This window comes from Melanerpes formicivorus, unplaced genomic scaffold, assembly GCF_026170545.1.
Source record: "Melanerpes formicivorus ecotype bairdi unplaced genomic scaffold, bMelFor1.0.p_v2 SCAF_2270, whole genome shotgun sequence".
NCBI lineage: Eukaryota > Metazoa > Chordata > Aves > Piciformes > Picidae > Melanerpes > Melanerpes formicivorus.
In genome coordinates this window covers 24,247-34,391 of record NW_027144621.1, presented here as the reverse complement: position 1 = coordinate 34,391, position 10,145 = coordinate 24,247, and the positions used below count along the sequence as shown (strand labels likewise).

The 10,145-nt window shown below is 64.5% G+C and overlaps 1 protein-coding gene across 1 annotated transcript; it reads left to right on the top strand.

Annotated features, from left to right (window-relative positions):
* Nucleotides 1–927: 927 nt before the first annotated feature.
* Nucleotides 928–9,830, top strand: LOC137461463 (MAP7 domain-containing protein 1-like). The gene is made up of 18 exons (XM_068171191.1): nt 928–1,741; nt 1,889–1,957; nt 2,597–2,760; nt 3,099–3,213; nt 4,737–4,847; nt 6,333–6,455; nt 6,597–6,739; nt 6,859–6,992; nt 7,098–7,378; nt 7,454–7,628; nt 7,695–7,854; nt 8,097–8,201; nt 8,327–8,380; nt 8,493–8,550; nt 8,632–8,700; nt 8,753–8,801; nt 8,875–9,080; nt 9,167–9,830. The coding sequence occupies exons 1-18, from the start codon at nt 943–945 to the stop codon at nt 9,175–9,177; spliced, it is 2,826 nt and encodes a 941-aa protein (XP_068027292.1). The 5' UTR covers nt 928–942; the 3' UTR covers nt 9,178–9,830.
* The last annotated feature ends 315 nt before the right edge of the window (nt 9,831–10,145 follow it).

The following is a 10,145-nucleotide window of genomic DNA, read 5'->3' as shown; positions in this document are numbered from 1 at the left end:
CAGCCCACGGCCAGAGCCAGCGGGTGCCGGTCACTGGTGTCCCTGCCACGCCTTGCTGCCACAGCTGAGGTCATGCAGTGCCGGCGGGGCTAGACCCCAGTGCCAATGGCGTCAAAGCAGGTTGGGCATCACTCCTGGGCAGGAGTGGTGGTGCTGCCTGCTGCGTGGGGGTCAGGGCTGTAGTCTCAGCACCCCACAGGTGCATTTACAAGGTGCTGGTTAACCAGGACAGGGACATCACTGCTGCTGGTCACTGCAGACAGTCCTGGTATGGCCACCTTGTGCAGAGGGCACATGCAGCTTCACAGGGCAGCTGGCACCGTGTGTCAGTTCCCAGCACCAGGTCACGCAGCAGGCTCCCCCGGGGTCCACTGGGGCTGGCTGGGATGAGAGGTGCACAGAGCAGGCACTGTGCCCCCCACCTGCCCTCCAGCAGGCAGCGAGCGACTGGCCCCACGTGGGGATGGGGCTGTTCGCCGGCGCTGGCCTCGTCCTGTGCATTCCTGTGCCATGAGTTCATGGCTGCGTGCAGGCCTGGCCGCGGCATGGTGCGGTGCTGAGGGACATGGGCCACAGGGTGACGTCAGGCTGTGGGGCCCGCGCCCATCCTGCTGCCGGCACCGGCGGAAGCAGCCCCGCAGCCTCCAGGGACAGCAGCAGGGACATGCGTGGGTCCCCCTGCCCGTGTGGGGTCTCAGTCCCCGCGTCCCCACCGTGGCAAGACCAGGGTGGCAGCTGCCAGGGGAAGAAGGGTGGCTTTGTGGTGGTGGTGCCTGGCAGAGCCTTGGCCAGGCTCTCTGTGCATTGTGCACCCAGCGCCTGGCACCCAGCATGGGGCAGTGTGGGTGCGCCCCGAGATGGGGCAGCAGCAGGGCTTGAGTTGGGGTCCTACCACCTTATTCTGAGGGGTCCTAGGGCTGTCCCCAGCCCCTGCAGCCAGTGATGGACTTGCTCCTGAGTGCTCTGTTTGGGGGGAACAAGGCTGCACCCCTGAGGGCTGTGTTTGGGGGCACAGGGCAGTCCCAGGCTCACCCACTGAGTGACACATTCTGCTCTGCTTGTGTTGCAGGGAAGCCACCATCCCCGATGGGAGACAGCACGCCCACCCCGACCTTGTCACCCCACACGCCTGAGGATGCCCTGCAGGGAGGGCACACCTCCCCCCAGCTTGACCAAGCCGTTCCTCCAGCCGTGGTCCCTTCTGGACAGCCTGTCTTGCCAGTCCCTCCAGCCATCACGCCCTCCCAAAAGACCACCTCACCTGTCCCTGTGACCCCCTCCAGGCAGCCCATCTGCCCCCCTGCCATGACACCCCCTCCTGAGAGCAGCACCCCACAGCATGACCGACCTGTTCCTCCAGCCATGACACCGTCAGGACAGCCTGTATCTCCCAACGCTGCAGCTGTGGCCCCTTCAGCAGAGAATGTCCCCCCCTGGGACAAGTCTTCTCCTGGGCTCCCCCAGCCCCCTGTGACAAAGCAGCCCAAAGAAGAGGCATTGCCCCACGCCAGTAGCCAGCCTGGCCCCGTCCACACTGCGGCTGCTGCCCCTTGTCCAGCAGAGACACTGCCCTGTGGGAGCAAAGCCCCGACCCCAGCTGGCAGTGAAGGAGCCCCCTCCGATGCCAAGAGCCCCCCGGGTGGCACATCTGGGCCCTCAAAGGATGTGACTCTCCGGAGTGACCGCCCCTCCCCAGCTGCAGCCTCACCAGCTTCTGCTACCAGCTCCAAGCCCAAACAAGGTGGGTGCCAGGGGGGCCAGCAGTGCTTCAGTGATGCTGTCCACCCCATGGGCACACCCCAATACCTCCATGCCTTGCTGGTGCCAGCATGGCACCACTGGGGCTGGGGAGGTCAGGTGCTGCTCTGACTGTGTCTTCCTGCTGCAGATGCTCAGAAAGCCCAAGCAAGGCACAAGCAGGCGAAGGAGCGACGCGAGGAGAGGGCCAAGTACTTGGGTATGGGGCTGGGGGAGCTGGGTGGGACACGGGGCTGGCAACCCCCAGGACGAGCATTGGGAGGGAAAGTGGACGGAGGGGAGGCAGAGGCTAAAGAGCTTTGCCGGGTCATGGGCAATCCCATTAGCTGTGATGAGCTGAGTCCAAGCAGGAGCTGCTGTGCCACTGGCTCTGTCTCCCTGGCATACCACTGTCACCCCGGCAGACCACTGCCCTTGCTGCTGCGCTCTCCCCACAGTCTGAGTGCCCCCCAGATGCACCCAGTCCCACGCCCATCCCTCTGCCGTGTGCAGGCAGCTGCTGGCAGCCCCGCAGCCGCTGGTGGAGGCAGGCGAGTGGGGCCCCTGTGCCGCGCTTGGGGCCTCCTGCTCCCCGCGCTCTTTCCACCCTCATTCCCCCATTGTTCGCCGGCGCGGCTCGGCGGGCTCCCGGCCTCCCTTTTGTCCTCGCCAAAACCCCTCCCTCGCCGGCCGGCCGCGATGCTGCCTGCCCCGGGTGCCCAGCGGCGTGCTCCGGCCAGAGCCCGCCCTCGGACCCACGCCGCCGGCACGGGCACGGGCACGGGCACGGGTCCCAGCAGTGGGGCTCGCCGGGGCCGTGCTTCAGGTGTGACCCCGCTGCCCCGGGTGCATCCTGCAGCTGCCAAGCGGGTGCTGTGGCTGGAGAAGGAGGAGAAGGCGCGGCTGCTGCGGGAGAAGCAGCTGGAGGAGCGGCGCAAGCGCCTGGAGGAGCAGCGGCTGAAGGCGGAGAAGCGCCGAGCGGTGCTGGAGGAGCGGCAGAGGCAAAAGCTGGAGAAGAACAAGGTGGGGTCAGAATCAGACTCGGTTAGGCTGCTTAAAACCTTTATGATGTTAAAGCATGGGTGCACTGGGGTGGTACTTGGGGATGTGCTCTTTGGGGAGACCTCCTGGCTGCAGCAACCCTTTGGGAGCTGCCTACTATGCCTGTTCTTCATGGTGCCTATCCTTCACGGTGCAGAGCTTTTGCGGTGCCTGACTCCTTGGGCAGACATGCCCTGTCCAGGGTGGGCATCACTGATCCATCCAAGCGTCCCCATGGCTGTGATACCCTCATGCCAGGAGGCTCTACCCAGTCCCAGCCTCATTCTCCCAGCCTCATCCTGTCCCTCTCCCTTGAGCAGGAGCGCTATGAGGCAGCGATCCAGAGGTCAGCCAAGAAGACGTGGGCAGAGATTCGGCAGCAGCGGTGGTCCTGGGCTGGGGCCCTGCACCACGGCTCTCCTGCACACAAGGATGGTGAGTGCTGGGCTGGATGATGGGCACCTGGAGCCTCGTGGCTCCGCAGGAGTGGCTGGGCACAGCTCTGTGGTGCAAGGAGCTCAGCCTCACTCTGCTGTGGTCATGGTGCCATCACCTCAGGCAGTGCCTGGGCCTGAGGGGGTCCCTTGTCACTTCCTGCTCTGGTTGGGACTGGGTGAGTCAGGGACTGTGTGTCATGGTCACCGTTCTGCGCAGGAATGTGCTTGGGGACAGCCCTGGCTGACTGTGGGGAGGCTGTGGCCCTGCTTCCTGGGGCTGCAGCAGCCAGGAGGAGCCAGGTGTGGGTTTGGAGCTGTGCAAGGCTGCTGCCGTCTCTCATGGCAGTCTGTTCTGTGCCGTGTCCCCTTATCTGCCAGCTGGGTGGGGGCAGCACTTGGCCCCTCCAGCTCCCATTGTGGGGTGACAGTTGCTGTGTTTGCTCTTGGGTACCTCGCCAGAGACTCAGTTGTGCCCACTGCCCACAGCTGGAGCACTGAGCCATGCTGGCCCCTCTCTGTGGGGGCTCCTCAGGGACACCCTATGGGGTTTGGCACCAGGGTTGGAAATGTGGAGGTCTCCCCTGTGCCGTGATAGTTGAAGACACAGGGCTGTGCTGGTGGGCTCTGGCTTTGTCTGGGGTGTCTGATGTGGGCTGACAGCATTGAGGGGAGTGCTGTGACCTTGGGCTCTGTCTGCCATTCTTGTACCATGGGGTGGCTGTGGCAGCCCCAACTGTGCCTGGCTGGGATGTGTGTACAGGGGCTGTGTGCCAGGCTGTGCGCCCCAGCACTATGTCTGTGGCACCCCATGGATGCAGGCACTGTGTGTCTGGCTGTGCCTGCTGGGCTGTGTGTACCAGCATCACATTCTGGTTATGATTGTCTGGGCTGTGTGTCCGTATGCCACGTGTCCAGCTGTGGTTTGTGGCGCACTAAGGGACGGACCCCGAGTCTATGGTGCGACATGCGGCAGGGTCCAGCAAGGGGACGTCTTAGATCCCCTGTGACCTCCTGTGGATACATTCTGGGAAGTTCAGATGGGTGGAGAGGTCCTGGTGCCCTGTGGAGAGGTTCTGGTGCCCTGTGCAGGTGCTGCTGGCCACTAGCACCCTCCTCGCACTGCCCTACTGACCTGGCACTGGTGTCAGTGTTGTTCCATGTCTGTCTGGACCTGCTACCCTCAACCTGCTCCCCCAGGGCTGGCTGCTGGCCTGTGCTGCCAAGGTCCCTGGCCACCTGGCTCCCAGTTCCCAAGACTACTTTTGAGGATACTGCTGTGGCCTGGGAACTATCCTGGCTCCCTGAGTATGAGATCCCTGCATGATCCCAGCATGATGGGGCTCAGGCACCGTGCCGTACCGGATGCCAGCGCCACGTGTCACATTCCCAGACATCTTCTGGCCCCAGTCTCTGTTGCCACCTCCTGCCCTCAGTGCCCCAGCGCGGCCGTGCATGCTGCATGTGGGGGGCACAGCCCCAGCCCCGGGACCTTAATGCCCTTGTGTCTTTTCCCTCCTCCAGGTGCGAGCCGCTGCTCAGTGTCCGCCGTAAACCTCCCCAAACACGTCGACTCTATAATCAACAAGCGGCTCTCCAAATCCTCCGCCACCCTCTGGAACTCTCCCAGTAGAAGTAAGAGCCCTTTGCGTTTGCCCCAGCGCAGGGGGCCCAGCCCAGCCCCCATCTCAGCGCTGGGGAGCCCCTGAGACCAGGGTCCCCCGTCCCCAGGCCCTGCCTTGCAGCACGGTGCCCATGGAGAGAGGAGAAGCCGTTTGCTGTTTGCGGGAGGAGGCTGAAGCTGGCCGGTGGCTCCTTGAGGCTTGGTAGAGGCTGGGAGGAAGAGAAGGAGGAGCTGGGTGCTGGCAGCCCTGTGAGGTGCCAGGACAGGGACCAGAAGCCTTGGCTCCCTGCCCCAGGACAGCTCTGGTGGCTGCAGATGCAGCCACAGAGTGGGGCTGTCACCAGATCCTCCTCAAGGCTGGGCACAGTGACGGTGCCCGCCACCACGACGCCTGTCCTCACAGGCACCCTAGGGCTGGGTGCCATGGAGACTGCGGGCACAGTGCTGTGTCAGGTGCTGCGAGGTCGTCCTGGCCCTGGCCGAGCTGCTGGAGGCTGCTGGCTGAGCCAGAGGGCTGCCTCCAGCGCTGGGGCTGCTGTTGTGTTTCGGGGTTGCCTGGTGATGGGCATGCGCCTCCCCGGCCGGGTATAAATAGCTGCAGCAGCTGACGAGGATGGCTGCGGGCGCTGGTGACGCAGGTGGCTCCAGGGCTAAGGGCTCAGCCCAGGCGGAGGCATCCAGAGGCTCTCAGCACTGCCTGGGAGCAGCATCTCTCTGGGCTGGTGCCAGGCCTAATGCCCTGTGCTGCACCCATGGCTGTGTTTTCCTCCACTGCTGGCAGTGGGTACTGCTCCTGGCCTGATCATGGGCCCTGGTGGACAGGGGCCAAGGGGCCCTGTCTCTGGGCCCTGTCTCTGTGGGTGCTTTCCTTGTGCCCATGGGGTGTTTGGTACCAGCGATGTGCACTTGAGGGCGGCCAGTGGCAGCCCTGTGCCCAGCAGTTTGTCCAGGGACGGTTGTTCCTTGGGTGCCATGAGCCTGGTGTGGCTCCTATGGCATGCTCAGCAACTTCAGCACAGCTCTCTTGGGGTGAGGGCACCTGGTGGTGTCCCTGCAGCAGCTGCAGTGTGCTGGGGGCTCAGTCACACCAGAACAGAGGCACATGAAGAATGCACACCAGTGCCAGGTGCAAAGTGAGGGACAGAATGGAAGGGACTGCAGGCAGCAGGGTTGCACCCTGCCATGGCAGGTGCTGCTCACTGTGGGTGCATGGTGGCCAAGGTGTCTGCAGGGCACAGGGACATTGTTGTGCCATTGCACCATCCTGTGGGCATCCAGTTGCCCACCAACACTTGTGCCTGCGTGGCCCTCATCCTGCTCAGCCGGCTGAGCAGGGCAGTGGAGACCCCTTCTTGGCATGGCCGAGCTGCAGGCTCTCCTGATGCCACACACATGCCATGGCCTTGCCACAACTGCTTGGCTGCTCCCTCCCTGTGAGCAGCTGCAGTGCTGGGGTCTTGGGGACGTGCTAAGGCTCTCTCTCTCTCTCTCCCCAGACCGGAGCTTGCAGCTGAGCCCATGGGAGAGCAGCATCGTTGACCGGCTGATGACACCCACCCTGTCCTTCCTGGCACGCAGCCGGAGCGCCGTGACACTGGCTGGGAATGGCAAAGAGCAGGGTGAGCAACGGGTGAGGGGCACGGGGCCACACGTGTCCTGGCATGGGCAGGGGACAGGGACAAGGATGCCTGAAGCCAGCAGAGACCTGGTAGCAGTGCTGTGCCACCTCTGCCCTAACGTGTGGTCACTCCTACCCCCAGTGCCAGTGTGCCCTCGCTCAGCCTCCGTCAGCCCCCTCAGCCCCTGCCACAACCACCGCCTGCAGCACCGCTGCTGGGAGAGGCGGAAGGGTGCCGCTGCCAGCCCCGACGTCACGCCACGCCGCAGGACCGAATCCTCGCCCGTGAGTGCCACCTCCTGTGGGGAGCTCTCAGTGTTGGGGTGGCTGTGGGGCATGGCAAGGCTCCTGGCCAGCCGAGCTCCCAGCACTGACTCTGTCTCTGTCTCTCTCCCATGGAGCAGAAGAAGAAGGAGAAGAAGGAGAAGGAGCGGGAGAACGCCAAGGAGCGCAGCGCCCTGTCCCGCGAGCGCAGCCTCAAGAAGCGGCAGCCACTGCCAGGGGCACAGCCCCGGCTGCCACCCGCAGCAGACAGCAGGTAGAGACCTGCTGCCCGGGGGCTGCCCAGCCCTCTGTCCCCTACCCCACAACCATGGGGGACGCCCCAGCCCTGCTAACGTTGTGTCTCCCCTTCCGTTTGCAGCCCTGGCCCCAAGAACCGTCCCTCATCCCCTGCCACCCCCAAAGCCCGCCCGGCGTCCCCCAGCCCAGCCCTGGGCTCTCCCCACAAGCCTCCACTGCCCCGCAGCACCCACTCCTCACCCAAGGTGAGGGCCAGGGCCCGGGAGGAGCGGGGGGAGCAGGAGGGCCAGGTGAAGGCACGTGAGAAGAAAGAGGAGGCACGGAGCCCGGCACCCCCAGCCCTTCCTGAGCCCCCCAAGGTTTCCACAGAGCCCCCCAAGGTGCCCACAGAGCCAGCAGCAGGTGGGTACAGGGTGGTGGGAGGAGCAGAAGGGTTGGGGGGAGCAGGAACAGCACTGACCTGCGTTCATTCTGCAGCCCCTCTGGCCCCTGCAGTCCCCAGCCCTGTGCCAGCCACTCCCCCAACCCGACCCTCAGCTGGCACCACAGACCGGGAGGAGGCTGCCCGGTTGCTGGCAGAGAAGCGTCGCCAGGCCCGCGAGCAGCGGGAGCGTGAGGAGCGGGAGCGCCGCGAGCAGGAGGAGCGAGAGAGGTGAGTGCTGCTCCCCCTGGCCCCCAGTCCCGACCCCCAACTTTGCTGAGGGTTACCTCCCCACAGGCGGCTGCAAGAGGAGCGGGCACAGGAGGCAGCAGAGGAGCAAAGCCGCAGGGAGGCCCTGGCACGCCAGCGGGATGAGGAGCGGCGGCTGCAGGAGGAACGCGAGGCCCGGGAAAGGGCACAGGCTGAGCGGGAGGAGACAGAGCGCCTGCAGAGACAGGTCTGGTCTGGAGGGGATAGGGGAGGAAGAAGTGGGATGGAAAGGGAAGGCAAGGTTGGAGGGGGAAGGCAGGGATGCTCTCCTGTGGTTTCCAGCCCAGAGGGATGCAGGGAAATGGATCAGACCAATCTCTCAGAGCCCAGAGTAGCAGGAGAGGATGTGGGGCAGGGCTGTGCTGAGCCACCTGGGCAGTCTGTCCCCACTGTCCCTGCCCCATCTCACCCATCCTTGCTGCGCCACAGAGGGAAGAGGCTGAGGCCAGGGCACGGGAAGAGGCTGAGCGGCAGCGCCTGGAGCGGGAGAAGCACTTTCAGCGTGAGGAGCAGGAGCGACTGGAGAGGAAGAAGGTGAGAACTGGGAGCACTCCTGGATGCATGACATAGCAGGGGCTCCTCCTGCCAGGGGACCTGCCCAGCACCCAGGGCACTTCTTGCTGGTGAGGACCATGCACAAGCCCCTCTCTGCCCCACAGCGCCTGGAGGAGATCATGAAGAGGACACGCAAGTCAGATGCAGCAGATGCCAAGGTGGGTGCCTGTCCCCTGTTCCAAGGTGCCTGGGGACATGGGGGGCTCTGCAGAGCCCTTCTGCCCCTACCCAGAGCTGCCAGTGCCTCTCACTGCCCTCCTCTCCCTGCAGAAGAAGGAGGACAAAAAGGTGGTGAATGGGAAAGCAGCTGAACCAGAGGATGTCTCAGGTATGTGGCCCCATTCTGCTTCTCCCCAGCCAAGCTCCTGCTTGGGGCTCTGGCTGAGAGGGGTTCTGCCAACATCCCTAGGCTGCGAGAAGCGTGCAGGACCGATGCCAAAGGAGGAGGAACTCCCTGAGACACAGACGCCAAGCACAGGCACTCCAGGGGGGCCGAAGGGTCTGCCGACGGGCGAGCCCGCCAAGCACAGGCACTCCAGGGGGGCCGAAGGGTCTGGTGGGTGAGGGGCTGCAGCCAAGGTGAGCATGGAGGTGGCCAGGGGGACTGGGGTGAGGTGGGGTCCTGGCTGACCCCAGCCCTCCTGTCCCACAGCTCCCCAGCCAAGGAGGTGGCGTCTCCAGCATCACTGGTGAATGGTGTGCAGCCCAGCAAGCATGAGAATGGCTTCTCAGGCACAGAGGGCTCCCAGGAGCTGCTGGAGCTCTCCCACCACAGCAGCACCCCAGCAAGCATCATCCCCTTTGGTGACAAGGAGCCTTTCCTCAAGCAGGCTGTGGTCAAGCCCCCCCAGGTGACAGGTGAGACAGGGAATGGGCTGCACAGGGGGGACGGGGCAATGCCACAGCCGCTCGGGTCTCACCTTTCCACCCTCCCTCCTCTGCAGAGGTGCTGTGAGGGCCAGAGCCGGGCCCTAGCAGACGTCCCCATGGGGCCACCGCACGCCTCCTGACTCCGGACACCCACGCAGAACCGTAGCTGTTGTCAGAACAAGAACCTTGCTGCTCCCCTCCACTTGCCGCGCGCCCCCGGCCCTGCCGCGGGGGGGCTGGGGCAGCGTGGGACCCGCCAGCAAGGCGGCTGCCTGCTCCCTGCCTGCCACGGGGGACACCTGGTTTCTCTGTTACTTCGTTTTGTTGGATTTTTCTTTCTGTTTTTTTAATATGCACCTTATCAGACTGACACCCCCACCCTAGCAGCCTTGCCAGAGCCGCCCCAGACGTGTGGTGTAATAATGTAGTTATTTAACTTGCTGGGTACAATGTCTGTGAATACTGTAAATAGAGCTCGGCCAGGCACCGGGGGCACCGGCCTGGCCCCGTGCGGGGTGGGAGGACTTGGGGGCTTGCCAGGGAGAAGGGATGGAGCTCGGCTGCACGGGAAGGTCGCTCCCTGTGCCCGCGTCCCTGCGCATGTCTGCGTGCGTGCTGGGCGTCCCCGTGCTGCCTGAGCAGCCGGGGCCTGGCAGGTGCCATGCTGCTCTCCGTGCCGTTGTGACAGTGTTATGCATCTGGACAACCTTTGCCAATAATAAAAGTGGACAACTGCCACCGCCTTGTCTTGCTGTGTCCCTTAAGGACGGGACCCTGCGGATCGCTGGCAGTGCCCTGGTGCTCTGTGGGGCTGGGCTGGCACGGCAGTTGGCCTGGCTCTTCAGCCCTGGGGTGATCTTGCATTGCCAGCGGGACTGCATTTACCCTCGTGTCAGGGCTTGTCCCTGGAGCACCGTTTGCTCTCTCAGCAACTTGCTCCCTCCCAGGGATGCAGAGGGCTCGTCCTGGCTGCCCTCACCCATCAGCAGACCACTGCCAGAGAGATGACCCCTCCCCATCCCAGCCTCTGAGCGGCCGCAAGAGGCCAAAGGC

Bases quoted from the DNA above. Each gene is read 5' to 3' on its own strand.
- LOC137461463 (XM_068171191.1), top strand. From the start codon at position 943: ATGGACTTGCTCCTGAGTGCTCTGTTTGGGGGGAACAAGGCTGCACCC. The intron at 7,855-8,096 runs GTCTGGTCTGGA...GCTGCGCCACAG, and splicing joins CAGAGCGCCTGCAGAGACAG to AGGGAAGAGGCTGAGGCCAG. The intron at 8,802-8,874 runs GTGAGCATGGAG...CCTGTCCCACAG, and splicing joins GGTGAGGGGCTGCAGCCAAG to CTCCCCAGCCAAGGAGGTGG.